This window comes from Lissotriton helveticus, chromosome 3_1, assembly GCF_964261635.1.
Source record: "Lissotriton helveticus chromosome 3_1, aLisHel1.1, whole genome shotgun sequence".
NCBI lineage: Eukaryota > Metazoa > Chordata > Amphibia > Caudata > Salamandridae > Lissotriton > Lissotriton helveticus.
In genome coordinates this window covers 1,931,415,712-1,931,434,106 of record NC_136061.1, presented here as the reverse complement: position 1 = coordinate 1,931,434,106, position 18,395 = coordinate 1,931,415,712, and the positions used below count along the sequence as shown (strand labels likewise).

Genomic DNA, 18,395 nt, shown 5'->3' with positions numbered 1-18,395 from the left:
CCCTTACCGTTACCTCGGGTTTCGTAATGTATAGTAATACATCGTCGGCATAAAGTGAGATTTTTTCCTGAGACCCCCCTATCTCACCCCATGCAAAACCGTGGATCTCCGGATTTTGCCGAATTCTGGCTGCCAATATTTCTATGGTGAGTGTGAAGAGCAGAGGCGACAGCGGGCATCCTTGTCTTGTGCCTCTCTCTACTCGAAATTCTCGCGATAGGCATCCATTCACTCGAACCCGCGCCTTTGGTGCCGTGTATAGCAGCCCTATCCAACTCCGAAAGTTCGGACCAAAGCCAAACCGACACAATACCGCCATAAGAAATGGCCAGTGCACTGCGTCAAACGCCTTTTCAGCGTCCAAGGACATGAACCAGTGCGGCTCCGTCCTATCCTTCACCTCTTGGAGCCAGTTGTGTGTCCGTCTAAGGTTGAGTTTTGTCGCTCTGTCCGGCAAAAACCCGGATTGGTCTGCGTGGATAAGGTCAGGAATGACTGTACGTAGGCGTGCCGCCAGAATCATGGCCAGCACTTTCACCTCTATATTCAGAAGCGAGATGGGACGGTATGAGGCACAGTCCTCTATTGGCTTGCCCTGTTTGTGTATTGGTACTATGGTTGCTAATTCTAAATCTCGAGGGAGGCTCCCTGCTTCGTATGCTTCGACATACAAGGCCAAGAGGTGACGCGTCAGTAAGTCAGCTGTTTTTTTAAAGAATTCCGCTGGGAACCCGTTGGGTCCCGGCGTTTTCCCCGTTTTCAAGTTATTAATGGCTGTGGTTATCTCCTCCCGCGTAATTGCCGCCTCGAGTGGGGCACTGATTCCCACCTCCAAAGATGGAACATCAACATTGTCCATGTATCGTATAGCCTCGTCCACGGTCCCGAGGTCTCTTTCTCTATAAAAGTTCTCGTAATGTAGTGCGAATGCTTCGGCAATGCCCTTGTCCGTTGTTTCCATGCGCCCCTCGTCCCTCCTGACTTGGGCCACCCACCGCGCAGCTCTCTCTTTCCTACCTAACCACGCCAGCAGCTTACCCGATTTGTCGCCTACATCGTAGAGGCGGTGCAACGTTGCCAGCGATTGCGTTCTTGCCTCATTCGACACCAGCTCTCTGTACTCCCTTTGTTTGTCTTGCAACTGCCTCAGTGTGTCCCCCCTCTTGTTTCTGTGGTAGTCACCTTCCAAGGTCAGGATACCAGTTTCCAACGCCATCGCCTCCCTGTGCCGCCTGTTTCGTTCGTCCCTCAGTCTCCCTTTGAGTCTGTCTCTCAACACCGGTTTCATGGCCTCCCAGAAGGTAATTTTGGAGTCTACCGAACCCTCGTTTTCGGCTATGTATACTTTTATGTCCGCCCTCAGACCCCGTTGTATGTCTGGAGTTTGAATGTCCCATGCCGCCAGGCGCCATTCCGTCTCTCGTCTTTCGGTGGATTTCCCCAATTTCGCATAGAGGGGGGAGTGATCCGAAATCCCCCTTGCTTTATATGTGTACTCATCTTCCTCTGACAGGTATTGCCTTGCCACGAAAATGTAATCTAGCCTGGAGAAGGCCTTATGTGCCCCTGAATAAAAGGAGTACGCCTCCTGTGTCGGGTGTCGCCATCGCCATGTGTCAGTGAGCCCCATCTCAGCCATATAAGCCGCCAGCGCTGTCTTTGCCCCCCCTCTGCGCGCGGGTCCCGAACGATCTAGTTCTTCCGACATGACGTCATTGAAGTCCCCCCCACAATTTGCAACGTGTCCGCCGTGTCTAGCAGTATGGACGCCACCTCCCTGAGTGTGCGTGGTTGGAGCTTCGGAGGGGCATAGACTGAGATCACTGTCATGTTTAGTCTATTCCACGTTCCCTGAATCCCCACGTATGTACCTTGTGGATCACTCCATGTGCGTGTTACGGTAAAGGGGTGTGTCTTGTCAATTAGTATTGCGACTCCCCTTGCCCTACCCTCATGTGCGTTTCCTGTAGTAGGACCAGGTCCGGGGCGAGCCGCTTGATGTATGAATTCACCAGACCTCTCTTTATTTTGGACCCCAACCCGTTAACATTCCACGCCAAAATGGAGATTCCCCTGTGCAATCTTCCTGATGACGTTAGTGTACCTGCCATATTGTGCAACTCCTCTGCCGATTGGTAGGAGACCCTCGCCACTGTGTGTGACTAGTTCGAATCTCAAGTTTCTGACTGTCTTCCTTCATGTGTTCCCTTTCCCAATGACCCCCCCAACTTCCCCAACTCGTTGTAACTCCACTCTCCCTTCCCCCCCCCTCCCCACCTCTCTCCCCCTCCAGACTCGACCCCATCAAGGTTCAAGCTGTTGGTAGAAGTCGGTCTGTCACCCCCCCACTCCCCCCCTCTATTCAACTATGTCTCACAAAACTCCGCCTATAGCAAACCGTGATGTATCCCCCCTGCCAGTCGAGTAACCCAGCCGAGGTATATATCACTCCCTGAGCTTGTGTCCAGGTGGCGGAACAACTGTTACACTAACAAATAAACTGTTCCTGAAAAAAAGAAAAGGGTGTCAAAGTAAACGGAAACAACTACTGAAAGGGTTGTGGCCACTTGCGTGTCATGTCCGTGTCCCGACCGACCATCCAGCCGTCCACCTTTTCCACGTTCATGCGTGCGAGTCTTGCGTGGTCGGTGCCGTGCTGCAGTGTCTATCGGCTCTATCCTGTTCCAACTGCCGTATCTCTGCTTCTAGTGGATGCAATGAGCGGTGATCACTGTCCGATTGCTCATCATTCCCGTCCGGGTTCCTGAGGCGTTCCCCTTCCCCCTCCGAGCAGGCCTGGTCCTGGTGCCTCCTCGGAGACTTGTGCGCCCAGCTCGACGTCCCTGGGGATTCAGATCTACCTCTCCTGGTACCTGCTGACGGGCGTGGCTGGTACGGGGTCCCTGTGTATCTCGAGTGCAATCTCCTGGATTTCCTCCTCTGCCGTTGTGGGGAGCCCCACCGCGCCTTCTCTTGTGCTGCTTTCGCCAGTTCCTCTCTCCCAACTGTTTCCCGACTATTGAGAATCGGTCTCTCCTCCAACCACTGCCATGCGTCGTCTGGGTGAGTGAAGAAGTGTGCTTTATCTTTGTAGAGTACCTTGAGCTTTGCCGGGAAGAGCAACATGTATGTAATGTTCAATGATCTCAATTTGACTTTCACTGATTCGAAAGAGCGCCGTTGCCTCTGAACTTCTTGGCTATAATCTGGGAAAATCATTATGTTGGTGTTTTCCACTCGGATGTTACCCATCTTCCTCGCCTCACGCAATATTAAGTCTCTGTCGGCAAAATTCAGGAAGCGGGCGATCACAGGTCGGGGCCTGGCGCCCTCCGGAGGTCTTGCAAGGAGCGCCCTGTGAGCTCTTTCGATCACAAAGCAGGATGAGAAGCGGGCCCCTGTGAAAGTGTCCGTGATCCACGTATGCAGAAAGGCCGCCATATTGTTCCCCTCGATTCCCTCTCTGAAACCCACGAATCGGAGGTTATTGCGCCTGGCCCTGTTCTCAGCATCGTCCACCTTCCATAGTAGCTGTCTGTGCGACGCCTGAAGTTCCGCCATATCTTTCTTGAGCGTCGTGATCGAGTCTTCGGCCTCACCAATGCGTGTTTCAGTCTCTGTCACTCTGGCGGAGAGGTTCTTGAAATCCTGTCGCAGGAGCGTGACCTCGGAGCCCACCTCCCCAATTTTAACCTCCAAAGCTGCTCGTGAGTCCTGGATGTCTGATCTAGACGCCTGGATTGCTGCTAGTAGCCTGTCCGTGTCGGTGGCTCCCTCCGCCGCCGCCCCCGCGTTGTCTTTGGACGGTTTCGGCGCCGTAAAGGTGTCCAGCGTGCCTTGCTTGGGCGGCTTGGGCGGGAGGTGGTCTTTCTTCACCATCGTCGCTAAGTTCGTGATGTGGCTGCGATGGTGTGTGTAGGTTGACCTTTCGTGGTTGCCACCTCGTAGTAATCCTCACCGCGTGTCACGTGTGCCGGGTGCTGTCTGCCGTATGTCCGCTACTCTTTCGTGGATTGTCCCCACCGTGTACGGCCCTGGAGGACTGTTCCGGGTGGTATACTGGCCGGTCGTCCCGTACCCTTCCGCTTCGTCTTGCAATGCCCCCACCGGGCGCGTGTCACCACCTGGTCTCTCGCTCCGTTCAATTTGTCGCTCTGGCTGGTTTGGGGCTCCTGCTCTTCAAAGCGCAGAGGTCAGGTCCACTCTGTGGCCCGGTCTAGCTCGCGCTGCCTCTCGTCGTCCTCACACTTCACCGGGCCTGTGCTGCTGCTGCAGTCCCAGCCCCCACTCCCCAAACGACACATGCGGCCTGTGGAGCTCTCGTACCCCCAAAGTGCGTCTCCTCCCCGTGCCTGCGGGCCGGCGTAGCAGTGCCTCTCCCGTGCTGCAGTGTTCACGTCCCAAGCCGGTCGGGCGGCCGGCGGCAGAGCGCGCCGTTCTCGGGCTTACCCGGGTGCTGTGTTCTGCTGCTTCCCGCGTGTCCAGACGGCCCCTCAGGTGCAGTGGGGGGGGGGACCTACCACCGTCTCCCTCAGCAGCGTATCTGTGTGTCACTCAAACCCCTCCGCCAGGTCCCGGTCCCTCAGCCCCACTGATCCTCCAGCTGTGAGCACTCTTCATACGCTGCAACACTCCGCTGTTATGGCCGCCATCTTGGTAAAGGATGTGGAGCACCGAGCTCACTTCAGCGGCGACCTTACTGTCCTGGCCGCCCCCCGTGCCTCCTCCGGGCCGTCGCTGCAGTATGCGCGGGCAGGGAACCACTCACTTTCGCCGTCGGCACCTCCAGGCTCTCCTTCTCTCCTCAGTGTAGCGTTGCGGCCGCCATCTTGTGTAAGGGCGTCTCGCGCCCCGGTGCTGTCCGCTGCCCCACCGGTGCACTTCTTTAGCCGCCCGGTGTCCGTCTCACTCCCCCGGCTGGATCGCTGCACACGAGGACCCTCCAGTTCCGGCCCACCTCTTTGGGACAGTATTAACCGCCGGAGTTCCTCTCTCTTCCCACGGGTCTGTGACCGTCTGAAATGCCGGCCGACACGGGGGTGATTGCTGCCCCCCCGGCTCCGCGGGCTCCAAGGATCCGATGCGCCGCTCTCTTCCCCGTCTGTCAAGCTCGCCCGGGCAGGTGTGGGTCTATCCCTCCGGCCGTTTACTGCGCCGCCATTTTGTCCGGCGTCCTCTCCTCTACCCGGGGTGCCGTGTAGAATTTGGTGTGGCTCACTCCAAAGGGCACCGTTTCGTGTGCCGGACCGCTCAATCCCCTCCAGACCACCTCTGACTGCCTGTGGTCGAGTGTCAGTTCGTGATGGTGTCAAATTTAGTCGGATCTTTAGAGGTCGGCCGGGAGCTCCCGGGAGACACGTCTAGTCTAGCATGCCGCTGGCCACGCCCCCCTTATTACTAAATTATTTTTAAGATTAATAAACTTGAAACGTTTTCCTGTACTTTACGATAGAGAGATGTCCACCCTGTTGGTTGAGACCTCTGCCTGCTAGTGAAAAGTTACAAGTAATAAATCTTGACTTGTAATTTAGGCTCTTGGAAATGGTGAATAGTCAAGTGTAGGTGAAGTTATTAAAAATAGTAAGAGTAAATTGACACGTGTAAATTTACTCGCTTGTATTTTTGTCTTTTTGAATGGTTCCCTTCATGTATATGCTAGGCGAGTTAGTGAGTGCCCAGCTTTTAACACAATTGAACCATAAACTGTATTCCACAGGTATAAGATGATTTGTCTGTAGCGAAAGTAACCTTGATTTTCTATGTAAACCAGTTAGCCTATTGCTTGTGGTTTTATCCCCAAATGATCTTCCTTGGCAGAGAAATATCAGATATTTGTGGTTTGATATTTCAGTGAAGTGAGATACCAGTCACTTTTTGTCCTGATGCCCATATGAGTTTTAAGTAGTAGTTGCAGTCTATATGAAAGCCAAAGGGTTTCACAATAGTTCCAAATAAAGGAATGAATCATTACAGCTTCTTCTTTGAAAGTAAGCCCATGTTGTTTTCTTGTTTGGTACTATTAGCACTTATAATCGATTGGTTTATCATCTGGTTGATTGTGATGTAATGAGTGATAAGGGGTATCTGAAGGCTTTGCAGGAGAAGCATTCTAAATTGTTAATCATCCAATAAAAAATGTACGGGCCAGAAGTAGCAAGGTAAGTAACGTTCTCCTACTGCACTGTCGTATGTTTTGTTTTGTAGAATTAGTTTACAGAGAGAGAAAGTACATTTTAAGTATGGTGATATTTATTTTGACCATCCTTTGCAGGGCCTGAACGTGAAGGAGGAGCTGCACCGCATCTGCCTTTACACAGCTGATAAAAGCATTCGAAATCTTCTGGTGAGTAACAAATATCAAACTTAGTATTGTAACAACTCTGCCATTTGCAGCATTTCTATGATCCTTCCCTTTGGGAAGGAAAGAAGAACTTTAAAATCTCCCGAAACAGATCCTAAGCTCAAAGTTGTGTTTACAATTATTAGATTTGAGGAAATATAAATTGTCCCACTTTCTGGTTTCTAGACTTAGGTTTCTCTTCACCTGACTGAAAAGAAATTTAAATAAAATGTTCTTGAGTACATTTTTTTTTTTTAAATCTAAATTTAAAAAAGTGCTTGTGAGAGAGGGAATAGCTGATTTTACTATTTGACTGGACAAAGAGGAATCAGAGGAATATGGTTGTCCTCTCGCTTTAGCTTTCTTCCTCCACCACCTCCATTATATTTATGCCCCCTTCTTTTTGTCTGCCTTCACTACTCTTACCTGTCAATCACCCAAATGTCCTGATTTTTCATCTCTGTCCACTGTTCCTTATGCCCCTGCTCTCTCGCTCCATGTTTCTCCCGTGTTCTTGTTTACTCTTTCCCACCTATCTTGTTCTGTTATTTTACTATCCCCATTGTTATCTGAATAGGTATTTTTCTCCTTGCCCATTATCTCTCTATGCCATTATTCTCCTTCTTTTTCCACTTTTTTCTACTTTACTGCATTTTCCATTTCTTTCTCTCTCTACCTTATTCCTTTTGCACCATTTTACTTCTTTCTATTTCCACCTTTATCTTTTCCTTGTTCCTCCTTCTTACTCTGTCATAATTACACTGCTCCTATGATCACCTACTTCTTCAGTGTTTATATATCATTTGTTTTTAACATCTGATGGAGACTTCTAGCTACAGATTTCTTACCTTCTAATTACCACGAGGCGTCGGACTGGATTCAGAAATGTTTTCATGAACAGTACCCCTGCACCCCAGTAGGTGGCGTCATTGATGCCGTCCGCAGCGGAAGTAATATGCGAGTTGACTATATAAGTGACATCCCAGCACGCCCAGGATGGTTCTTTTATTTCCGCACCAGTCAGCACAGATCCCCCAGTCAATTTTCGACTGACTTTTTTTCGCCATTGTCAAAGTCTCTTTTTGAGAGACTTCTCCGTGGCAGGGATGACGACTAGGAGGGCTGGCTTCAAGCTCTACAGTGCCTGTCATGAACAGATGTCAGTAACAGATCAGCACTTCATTTGTCTCTGGTGCCTTGATCGCGACTACGACGTGAAGACCTGCACCTAGTGCTGGCTGCGCCATGCATCCCAAGGCCTTGAGGGAGCCAGCTATCAAGCTCCTTGCCGCTTGAAGTGCGACGCTGCAACAGTCTCAATCCCAGTCGAGAGGAAGATCCCAGGATCAGTTGCAGAGCCCAAGATCCTCGTCGCACTCTGAAGTCGTCCGGTCGTTTGGGTAAGTTCCACAAGAAAAAGAAGTAATCGAAGAGGACTTAGACTTCGCCAACGTATCCATCGTGATCTTCAGACTAGTCGAGGGAGCAACGTCAATCGAGGCCTGGCTCCGCTGTGAGCTTGTGCCTGGACTGGCTCCACACCTTTTCGAATTTCTGGGAGCTGGTACGCCCCTGTCCAACTTCAAGAGTTTATGAGGCCATGCACCTCATATTTGAGTGGCCCGTCCCTGCCAGCCAGCATTCGGGCCCTGTGGGTTCGAGAGACCCCTTACTGGTTCCACGCTGGTAGGTCCGCCCCCGCAGCCATCTGGCCCCTTGAATCTACAGATGAATCCGGACCAGCACTGGTTGTACCATCTTGACCTCCCCCGGATCCATTCCCATTGCTGACACCCCCTTGCACTGCCAGCGCTCTCCAGCAGCACCATCCCCATTCTAATCCCTGACTGTGACTCTGAGCTGGAGGGGAGTACTCGGGCGCTGACTGGAGTCATGGGTTCCAGGCCGGATCCTGGGCCCTATTCCAATTGGCTCATACTTGAAGAGGATTGGGAGGGGTCTCTGGACCCTGAAGAATGCCAGCCCCTAGATCCCAAAATGGACTTGTGTGAGGACTTGGTGGAGGCCAGTGGACTGGAAACTACCGTGACTATGGAGGAGGGAGAATCATTTGCTGTGGTGGTGAGAAGGGTGGCGGTGGTCCCGGACCTTAGCCTCATCTCAGTGGCAGTCAACTAACGTCTTGACAGAGGTGCTTCAGCCACTTCTCCCATTTAATTAAGCCCTCACGGACGTCCTGCTTAGGACTTGGTTGTAGCCCCACACAAGGGCTCCTGTGCATAGGACAAATGCCCACCGCCATTGCACCACCCCAGGGGATCCCCAGTTCCTCACATAACACCTTACCCCAGAGAGCTTGGTCATCCAAGCCTCTACTTCCTGTGTAAATCTTGGTGCGTTCCGTACCACTCCACCTAATAAGGAATCTGAGGCTGGACACCTAAGGCAAGAACAAGTTTTCTTCCATCAGCCCAGCACTGCAGTCCGTGAACACTGCGTGCCTTTTTTGGCCATTACTTCTATGCTGTATGGGATTCAGTTGTGCAGGTGTTGCCCGTGTTTCCAAACTGTTGCTGACGTCAGAGATGCAGCTTAGTTCACAATCAGATGTGGACTGGATACCACCAACTAACTAGGCAGAGCGGTTTCATCTATGGTGGCCTTACGGCGCCATGCCTGGCTGAGAATGACAGGCTTTTCGAGGGATGGCCAAGCATCGCTTATGGACATACCCTTTAATGGCTCCCTTCTCTTTGGAGACAAGGTGGACTCAGTTCTAGAGTGCTTCAAGGACTACAGGGCTATGGCCAGGTCCTTTTGCCCTTTTTGTGGCCCCAGAAGGGGCTTCCGGCTGCGTCTTTACCCACCATGGGTTGGGCAGCAAGAGGTTGGGTTAGTCAACCACCACACCTACCACCCTACGCCTCACACAGCAGCTACAGCCTCCAAACCTTTTTAGTTTGCCCTCTTACACAATCACCTGCCCCACTGGAGGTCTATAACATCAGACCGATGTGTTCTCAAAATTGTTCGAAAGGGCTAATCCTTCCTCTTCGGGACTACTCCTCCACCCATGCCACCTGCTTGCAACAGGTTGATGGAGGGCAATCTTACCTTTCTTCGCCAGGAAGTGATGGCTCTCCTGGCCAAAGAGGTTGCTGATGCCAGAGAAGTTGTGGTTGTTATTCCTGCTACTTCCTGGTGGCCAAAAAGGACAGAGGCCTTTGTCCTATCCTAGACCTTCACCCTATCAATTTCTTCCTCAAGAAAGAGAAGTTCAAATTGCTCACGCTCGTTCAAGTCCTGTCTTCCCTGGACCTGGGAGACTGGATAGTAGCGTTGAACTTGTAGCCCACATAATTGTACATCCCCGTCCTGCCTGCCCACAGGCATTACCTGCGGTTCATGGAAAGCCATGAGCATTTTGTTTGCCCTGCTCCCTTTTGGCCTTACCACCCAGGCTGTCGTCTCCCACCTCCAGAATGCGACAGACTTGCACTGCCTGGGGTTCACTATCAACATGCCAAAGTGACACCTCTCAGAGTCTTTCTTCCATTGGAGCTGTTTGGACACAGTGCTGTTTCAGGCATATCCTCCCGATCACCTTGTCCAGGATATTCAAGTTATGATACCCATGCTTCAGCCTTTTTCCTGGATTTCTGTGAGACTGACTCTGAGGCTGCTGGGCCTCATGGCCTCTTGCATCCTGCTTGTGCAAAAGTTCTGCAGGTTAACCAATTGAGATTAGCTCAGTGGCAGACCCCATTCCCTTCCTCAACCAGATCTCACGGTGGTGACAGATGCGTCGCTCCTGGGATGTGGCGGCCATCTGGGAGAGGTGTAGATCAGAGGCCTCTGGTCTCCAGCGGAATCCCGACTCCACATCAACCTTCTTGAGCTCCGGCTAGCATTAAAAGCCTTTCAGCCCTCCATCAAGGGAAGGCTACTACTTATGTTCACGAACAACAACACCGCCATGTGGTACTGCAACAAGTAGGGTGGGGTTGTGGACCCTTTATCAAGAGGCCTTGCATCACTAGACATGGTTGAAACGTCAGGGCATATCCCTGGTGGTTTAACACCAGGTGGGCGCTCTGAATGCCAGGGCTGCCAAATGGATCACAAAAGCATCTTGATCCAGAGGTGGTTCAAGGTGTCTTTCAGCAATGGGGAGAGCCTTGGTTAGATCTGTTCCCCACTGCCAAGAACGCACACAGTCAGCAGTTCAGCGCGCTGGAGTTTCCAAGGCGGCTCTCGCTCAGAGACACTTTTCTTCTGGAGTGTGGCTCAGTCCTCCTATACACTTTTCTTCTCATACCACTCCTGCCCAGAGTTCTCAAAAAGATCAGGAACAACCAAGGCCAAGTCATCCTTGTGGCTCCATACTGGGCTCGGAGAGTTTGGTATCCTACCCTGTTAAGCATAGCTATCGGTCCTCCGAGCAGACTGCCCCTTCCAGAGGATATTCTGTTGCAGCAGCAGGGGAGGGTTTTCCACCTGAACCTATCAGCGCTTTGCCGCCTTGTGTGGATATTGAGCAGCGACAGTTGACAGATTTTGACCTTCCGCCTGAAGTCGGCGATGTTATCATGGCAGCCAGGTGTCCCTCCACCAAAATGGTATACGCCTGCCATTGGGGAAAGTTTGTGGCATTCTCTTCATTAAAGATCTGCTATGCATTAGCCAAGAAGCAACACCCTGAAGATTTGAGTGCTCATTCCACCAGAGCTAAAGCTGCAACCACTGCATTAGCACGCGGAGTTCCGGTCCTGGATATCTGCCAGGCAACAACATGGGCTTCTCTTCACACATGCACAAAGCATTACTGCCTGGACAGTCAAGTTTGTTGGGTTGGGCACTTTGCTTGTTTTGTTCGGTAGGACTTTCATGTGTGTAACAGTTTCGCAGATCCACCTCCATGGAGGAATTGCCTGGGTATTATTCTAAGTTCAGGAATCCTCGGCTAGAAATCTCTATTAGATGAACAAGTTTCTTACTTTTTGTAACGCCTTTTCTGGTCGAAGTTCTATCTAACCGCAGATTCCTTACTGACCCACCCATCCTCCCCTCTATGTGAATCAATTTCAAGAGCCAGGGCTGTTTCCTTTTGTAGGGTCCTAGTTTTTCCACAACAGTGGCCATGCTTTTTGTGGCTCTGTGCGCCTGGTGTGGAAGGTCGCAAAAAGAAACTGATGTCAGAGTGCTGGGGTGGCACATATATAGGCACTGTGCACATCACTTCTGGCTCTACGACACCACGCACAGCCAATCGACTTCACCTACCGGTGCATAGGGTTACTGTTAATGAAAACATTTCCAAATCCAGTTTGACGCTTTTAGATAATTCTAAGGTAAGGAATCTGCGGCTAGATGGAGTCTCTACCAGATAAGCCATTACCAAAGGTAAGTAACTTGTTCTTTAGTTACAACACCTTGATAGGATAAGGCTGGGATGTTCCCCATAGGTCATGGACACAGGCCGCAGGACACATTTTCAGCTCATTTTTGTCTACATGTCATTCCCCATTTTGGTAACAAAATTGCATACGTGCACGGTGCAGGAATACAATTACCTACTGAAACCTGTGATTCTTTAGACTAAAAATTGATTTTCTCTGTTTTTCTACAAGGTTTGTTTAGAGCGTTTCAGTTCATAAAACAGCCCCCAACAGGCTCTCTATTTTTCCACTTTTTTTGATGGGCTACTATTCAGTGCCCCATTTCTCCCTTTAAGCCACCGCAGGGCTGGTTTGAGGAGTAAGAAGCAGTGTATGACCTTAAAGAGTAAAAATGTGTGAATACTATTAAACTAACTACATAAAGTGAAAAACATTGACATTTTAATAGTTCTAGAAAGATATTATTCTAGATGTTGCAGTTGGCGATCAGACGTACAGATAACAGTGAAAGGTACCATAAAGAGCAGTTTAAGTAAAATCAGTTTAAAACATGCAGTGTATGTATGTATGTATGTATGCACGTTTTACAAACCTATTACTTTTCTTATGATGCTCCCAGTCTTCTCTTATGATACTGACACCTGCACAAATCATTAAAGCTTAGGCTCTAGACAAACATTCTTCCCCCCATACAGAATACATAGCCTCACTTCTTGTTGAAATGTGTAATATTGCAGATATCGACTTTAGTGTTTTTTTCTCAAATTGCTTTAAAATGCTTTATTTCTCGACATAGCCATGCTCATGTACTTGCGATTTCCCATTTCCAGGCTTTGTCCGCTGAATTATTATGCACAATCTCATTCTAAATATTGTAATTCTTCTGACCTGTAATGTATTATTTATGGTACAAGACATATGTTCCCCATGAAAACCTCCACACACTCCAGCTCTGCTAACCTTACTATGCAGAGGTGTCTCACTCCTGATCAAGACAAGCGATTTAAAAATTCCATGGATGTGATGGTGAAGGGGAGAGGTCAGTAATACAGACAGCATGATAAGGTACATTCATGCATTCATTTTGCACTCCCAGGTCAAATTCCTAGAACAGGAGAAATACTTGTCGGAGGAAGAGAAGGAAATGATTGAAAATGTCTGTCAAGTGGAAGAGCATTACTCTGCGGTCTTGATGTCCGAGGAGGAGACGTCTGCGAAATGCAGGTGAGCTTCACTTATCATCTACACCCGTAGTTATCACAAGAATAAACTGCAGCACATCGTTCCTGGTGCAGAGTGGCATGAAACATTGAATAACTAAAGGTGAAAACTTAAGCATCTTAAATGTGTAAATAGTTAAGAATTTCCTAAAAGTAAAAAAATAAAAATATCAAACATGGTCATTTAATTTTCTTTCTTGATTTGGGTCCAATGTTGATCTTTACTCCAAGACATCAAAGGCTCTATCTGTTGAGTTGCTGTTTCTTGTCTTCCCAGTAAATGCTGTTGGTAACACCGTTTTGTGGTCACTGAGCATGTGCTTCTTTGCTTTCAACAGGGTTTTCTGTGCATACGTTACTCTTCGCACAACATGGCTTACTGTGCTGCTTGAACATGATTTTCTGTTTTCAGGGGCTGGGCAAAGGATCTGGATGTCTCTGGCCAGGAAGCAGTTCTTGATTCATTCTTGCAGTGTAGCCAGAGAGAGAAGATGAGTCCCCAAAGTTGCAGTGTGATCCTGCAGTGGGCGCAGCAGTGGGATAAACTGATCCAGGAAGGAATCGTCGTCTCCAGGAGATCTGAGCAGGGTTAGTATTCTAATGTTTGTTGCACAGCCCTGGGGCAGGAGAGTCTGATATTTCTGTTGCAAGTAACCTCCTTCTTTTCTCTATGCAGAGTTGAGGCTGTGCCCGCCTCAAGTTCTTTGGAGTCACCTCACTTCGCTTCATGCCTGGCCTAAAGTTTTCAGTTGGATAGCAGCATCTGTCCAACAGGGCAGCCTGCAAACATCGGAAGGGGGAGACTGGCCACCCCTTACCATAGACATAGTGGACCAGAACTCACTTTGCAGCTGCTACATGAGACATGAAATCCTGGACCTGCTGGCAAGGTAAGTGCCACAGCATTCAGGTGGGGTCTAATTTGTTGAATATCTGATTAGATTAAATTACTAATTAACAGTGATTACATAACGTTGTTCAGATCCTTTGTTTGATTGATATATCTGTTAGTTAACCAATGCATCTCACAGTAACCATAAATGTAAGAATAAAACTATCTGTTTAGTCTCCATATTAATACTTCCGTCATGTTGTTGAAACTTCAAGCAGCTTGTTCTTTGTAGCAAACTAGGGGCCCTTAATAGCCAAGTGATGTGAGCCAATGTACAAGGTAATGATATAAGAAGAAAGGGGACAGACGTAAACCAGTTGTACTGTGTTTAGGATCACTTCTTACCTTTATAGACCACCTCCTTATTTTCATGTCAGATCCCCAAACTCCACGTCTCAAGGTCATGTAAAAAAGACTTGCATGCAAAGGTGAAAGCTATGATAAACTATATAATATTGTCAGAACTAAAAAAGAGAAACATGAAGGTAGGTTAGGTCTTGTCCCTGGGCAGCTTGTGTCTGTGTGAACATGTAGCCTTTCCCTTCACACGCAATAGGTGTTCTGGCTGCATGCCAAGAGGTATCATACATTCTAAAATGCATTGATTTCTTAGTGATTGACATGCATGGCATATTGTTTATGTCACGTATTTGAGCACTCTTTCCTCTGAAGTATCCAGTTGTCTTTCGAAACTGAAACATAATTATTGCTTCTCCACCTCCGTTATTCTACACTTCAGCAATAATAGTGCCTCCTCCTATAAAGTCTTTCTGATGGGTGGCTGAAAGTTCTGCACAGCTCTGCTTCTCTTTGCTCAAACCCTTTCATCACCCATGTCACCTATGAAGCTGGAATTGCTCCTGCTCATCATTTATTTTCTGGTGACATGCGAGAAATAAAATCCCCAAAATTGCAGAGCAAGAGTTCTCCAGCCATTTGTTTTTATCATTTTGGAGTACAATATGGCCTGTTGTATAAGTTTGAAACAATCTGACACCTAGATTCTAGTTCCCTTGACCTTGGAATTTAATGTATTGACTCTTTTTACTAAATCTTTCAAGTCCTTTTCCGTTTTTCCCACAGTTGTGATGGGTCTTCTAGATATATCTGTACATCTTCCCTCAGCATACTGTATTGCTGTGATCTAGGTCTTGTAGTAAGTTATGCTCTGAAAGTCTTAAAGATTGAATGGTGTATTAGAACAATTATATAGATCATTGCAAAGTTCCGAACCTGCCACTTAGCTGGACAAGTGATATTAAAGTACATTTTGTGAGTGTAACAAAAACATTTATGCAGGAAATAGCTTATTATCTATTAGGAGTTTATTTCTTATTTATTTATAATGTAGGTCTTGGGTGATAAAAACATTTTCCCCAATCATATAGTATTTTCCGCAGAACATGACTCCTTAATGAGAAAAACTTTCTCAGTATTATTCAGTGTATGTTCAGAGATATACCACATTTGATCAAAGATCTGGGTGCCCATGATGGTCGAGGATAGGTTCATTTATTCCAGAGATCTAGGAAGCCCAGGTAACGAATATTATGTATGCATCAATTTAAATGTAAAATAATCTTCAATGTGGAGCGAATCCAAGTTTTTCCGAGCACAGGATATATAGTCATTCTGTCTGAGCCCAGTCATTAATTGGGATGCACTATTTTTTGCTGGTCCCTCAGTCAGTTTGTTCGATATTACTAGATACAGAATCTTGCCATAGTCAAGCCATTAATTAACCAATGACTCGACCAGAACATTTCTAAGAGTAGTAGGAATAGTGGGTGGAATGGGTGATGGGTGGAATGCTTGACATAATCTCAGACACTGGTAATTACTTTTGGCCATATTCCATTTTATTTTCTCCTTCAGGAGATCTCCATTGATTACCATGCGCAATGAATAGTCTTTCCTACATGCGAGAGGCCACAGTACTTCTTCCAGAGATATATATATATTTCCATGTTGCATCTTCAACTTTCTTCAGGAATGCCATATATTATTTCAAAATTATTTAGCAGTCTAAAAACAGTCCATATTGGCCAATCCCATTTTTTTACTTAAAAAATAAAACAATATAGAAAATATATAGAAATGTCACCAGCAAACTAGGTAACTGAACCTCTTTTAAAATCTTTTTTGTTAAGGAAATTAAGTGAAGGGTACAAGAGCATTGGAGGTATATAGGCTGCAGCCATGCCAAACTGAAAACTGACACTGACGTTAAGGGTTCCAAATTCCCCAATGTGCCACTGATAGAGATCGCAAGTCACCCGACCAATATTTTCACCAACTCAGTCTTGGGCCCATATACTTTAATTCAACACATACATTGATCAGATGACCTTACAATCTACTACCAATAATTGTGAGTCCCTGTTTTCTACTATTTCCAGTGTACCCGACTTACCATCCACCGACACGGGTACCTATGACCACGATGGGTCAGGGAGCTAGCTGTAAAAGGAAAGGCAGCAAAATACAAAACCCAACATAAAATTACTTTGATATTTTCATAAAATGACCACGGACAACTAGGAAGTTTTAAGTTTCTTTATCTAGAATTCAGGCTTGGAAAATCATTAGGCTTACAGATAAAAGGAAAACGATAATCAAGGTAACAAGGGTACATAACCATTACAGGAAAATGTAAGGGCAACCATCTAATTTGTAACTAGGGCTATAGGGAACCCGCTAAGACAGTTTTCATGAAGGTGAATGAAAATCTGGAATCCTAACAGATATAGTAAGGGTGAAAATTGAAAACACGCTATAACTCTAGTAAAGTACTTCAGTTAAATGTTAAGAGAAAATTATAGGCCACATCAGGAAATTATAAACTGCAATGTAGAAAATGATTTCTAAAAGGTAGGATAACATAGGAACACGCTATGAAAGTAAATGCAAATAACTTTATGATATGCAATGGTTGCGGAAAACATGGAAAATTATCATATGCAAAGGTAGGTCTTTATTGAAGCAAAGACGGAAAAATAGAAAGGTGCGGTTCAGAGTTTTCGGCAAGATATTTACCTAGACTGGTGTGAAAACCAACCCTGGCCACGGGTCAGTTAAGGACAGGAAATACCCCAAGGAATAGCAGTCATCAATGGGACAGCAGGTGCAGTAGGGACACCTCAGGACAGGACAGGAAACCCAGATTAGGATCAGGACAGGACCACCAGGATACGACCAGCACCCGCAGTTCGGAAGCAACGCCTGCGCTCCACCCTCTCTGCAGTTATCAGTCAGAACCCCGATTGGGTTAGCGAACTCCCCAGCAAAGTGCTCCGCCAGCACTTAAGGTTTAGTAAAACCTTAGTCTATGGTCAAATTCGGACAGAGTGCTCCACAGCGCTCTGTATTTTCAGTCACCTATTGAGTGCGTTGGGTCAGTGACAGGTCAGCTATTCGGACAAGTCGGACAAATTCCCTAGGTAAACCTAGGCTAGCTATACTGTTTTGGGACAGTGTACCACCCCCCAAATGTTGCAAAGTGTCAGAATCCCCAATTTTGATTGGTCCTAAGGTAGGATATGGTTAACACACCAATCAGAACAGACTATTGTAAGACTTATTTTGCATGTTAAGGTACCGCCTAGCAAGGTTGGGGTTCCCATGAGAGAATACACAGAATACAATAGCAGTGTATACATTTGTTGCAAGTGCAGTACAAGTTCTGTTTCTCCGGCTGGGTGAAGGTGCATCTTCCCAGGCCCTTTTTGGCAGTAACCTTCTCTTGGCTCGGTTTCAATGTCACCTCGCCATGGCTGGTCCTGCGCAGAACTGCACTCCAAGATGGACGCACAACCCCCATCACCCCTCCGTGCCGAGGATACATGAAAAGTAAGCGAAAACAAATTAAAACATAGAATGAATGAATGTATTACATGTCATGATTTCACACTTCAGGTTTATCATAAAAAAAATTATACTATGCAATTAGGGGTAAGTGCTACACATAACGACACGATGAGCAATAGCACGAGCTTCACTTCATTATCACATTAAGCTGCCATTTTATGGCGATTACGCATGCGCACCCTTTCCCTCCAGAACTATATCTACGTGAAGTCACGTGAGTGTGACTGACGCATGCGCAGAAGAGGAAAGTCAAGCAGCGGCCATTTTAGGAACAAGGATTAATCGTATTAGTAGAACACATAGGCAAGCTTCACTATTACACACGCACATTCAAAATACATTAAAAAGAGTAAAACGAACAATTGAAATTACGAAATTACAACACATTTTCGAGGTTCTTGACTCGAGCAAGTCGCGATGCGAAATCTTGCTCTATCAATCCCCTCTTTGATGATATTTACTATCATCACAAAACAATGGAACCAGATGCCAACTTTCTTTCACACCTTGTACATTTCTATCTCTTCCAACAGGCGATTCAGTTTCTCTTTCTCATTTTTGGTAGGGTGAGAATTTTTCACCTTTTTATAAATCTGATTATTCATTTCTTCCAATTCAAGCTCATCCGCACTCCGTTTCACTCCTCTCGCATTCACTTGGTATTTCTTTGTGTGCTTGCGACATTTGCAACAGACGAATATGAGAAATAGGATAAG

The 18,395-nt window shown here is 47.2% G+C and overlaps 1 protein-coding gene across 2 annotated transcripts in view; it reads left to right on the top strand.

Annotated features, from left to right (window-relative positions):
* SPG11 (SPG11 vesicle trafficking associated, spatacsin) overlaps nt 1-18,395 on the top strand; it is a 573,976-nt gene that overhangs the window by 230,700 nt on the left and 324,881 nt on the right. For both annotated transcript variants that reach the window (XM_078682963.1, XM_078682964.1), the window contains exons 13-16: nt 6,272-6,343; nt 12,797-12,924; nt 13,333-13,508; nt 13,597-13,810. In XM_078682963.1, the coding sequence (XP_078539089.1) occupies nt 6,272-6,343; nt 12,797-12,924; nt 13,333-13,508; nt 13,597-13,810 (590 nt within the window). The remainder of the gene's footprint in view (nt 1-6,271; nt 6,344-12,796; nt 12,925-13,332; nt 13,509-13,596; nt 13,811-18,395) is intronic.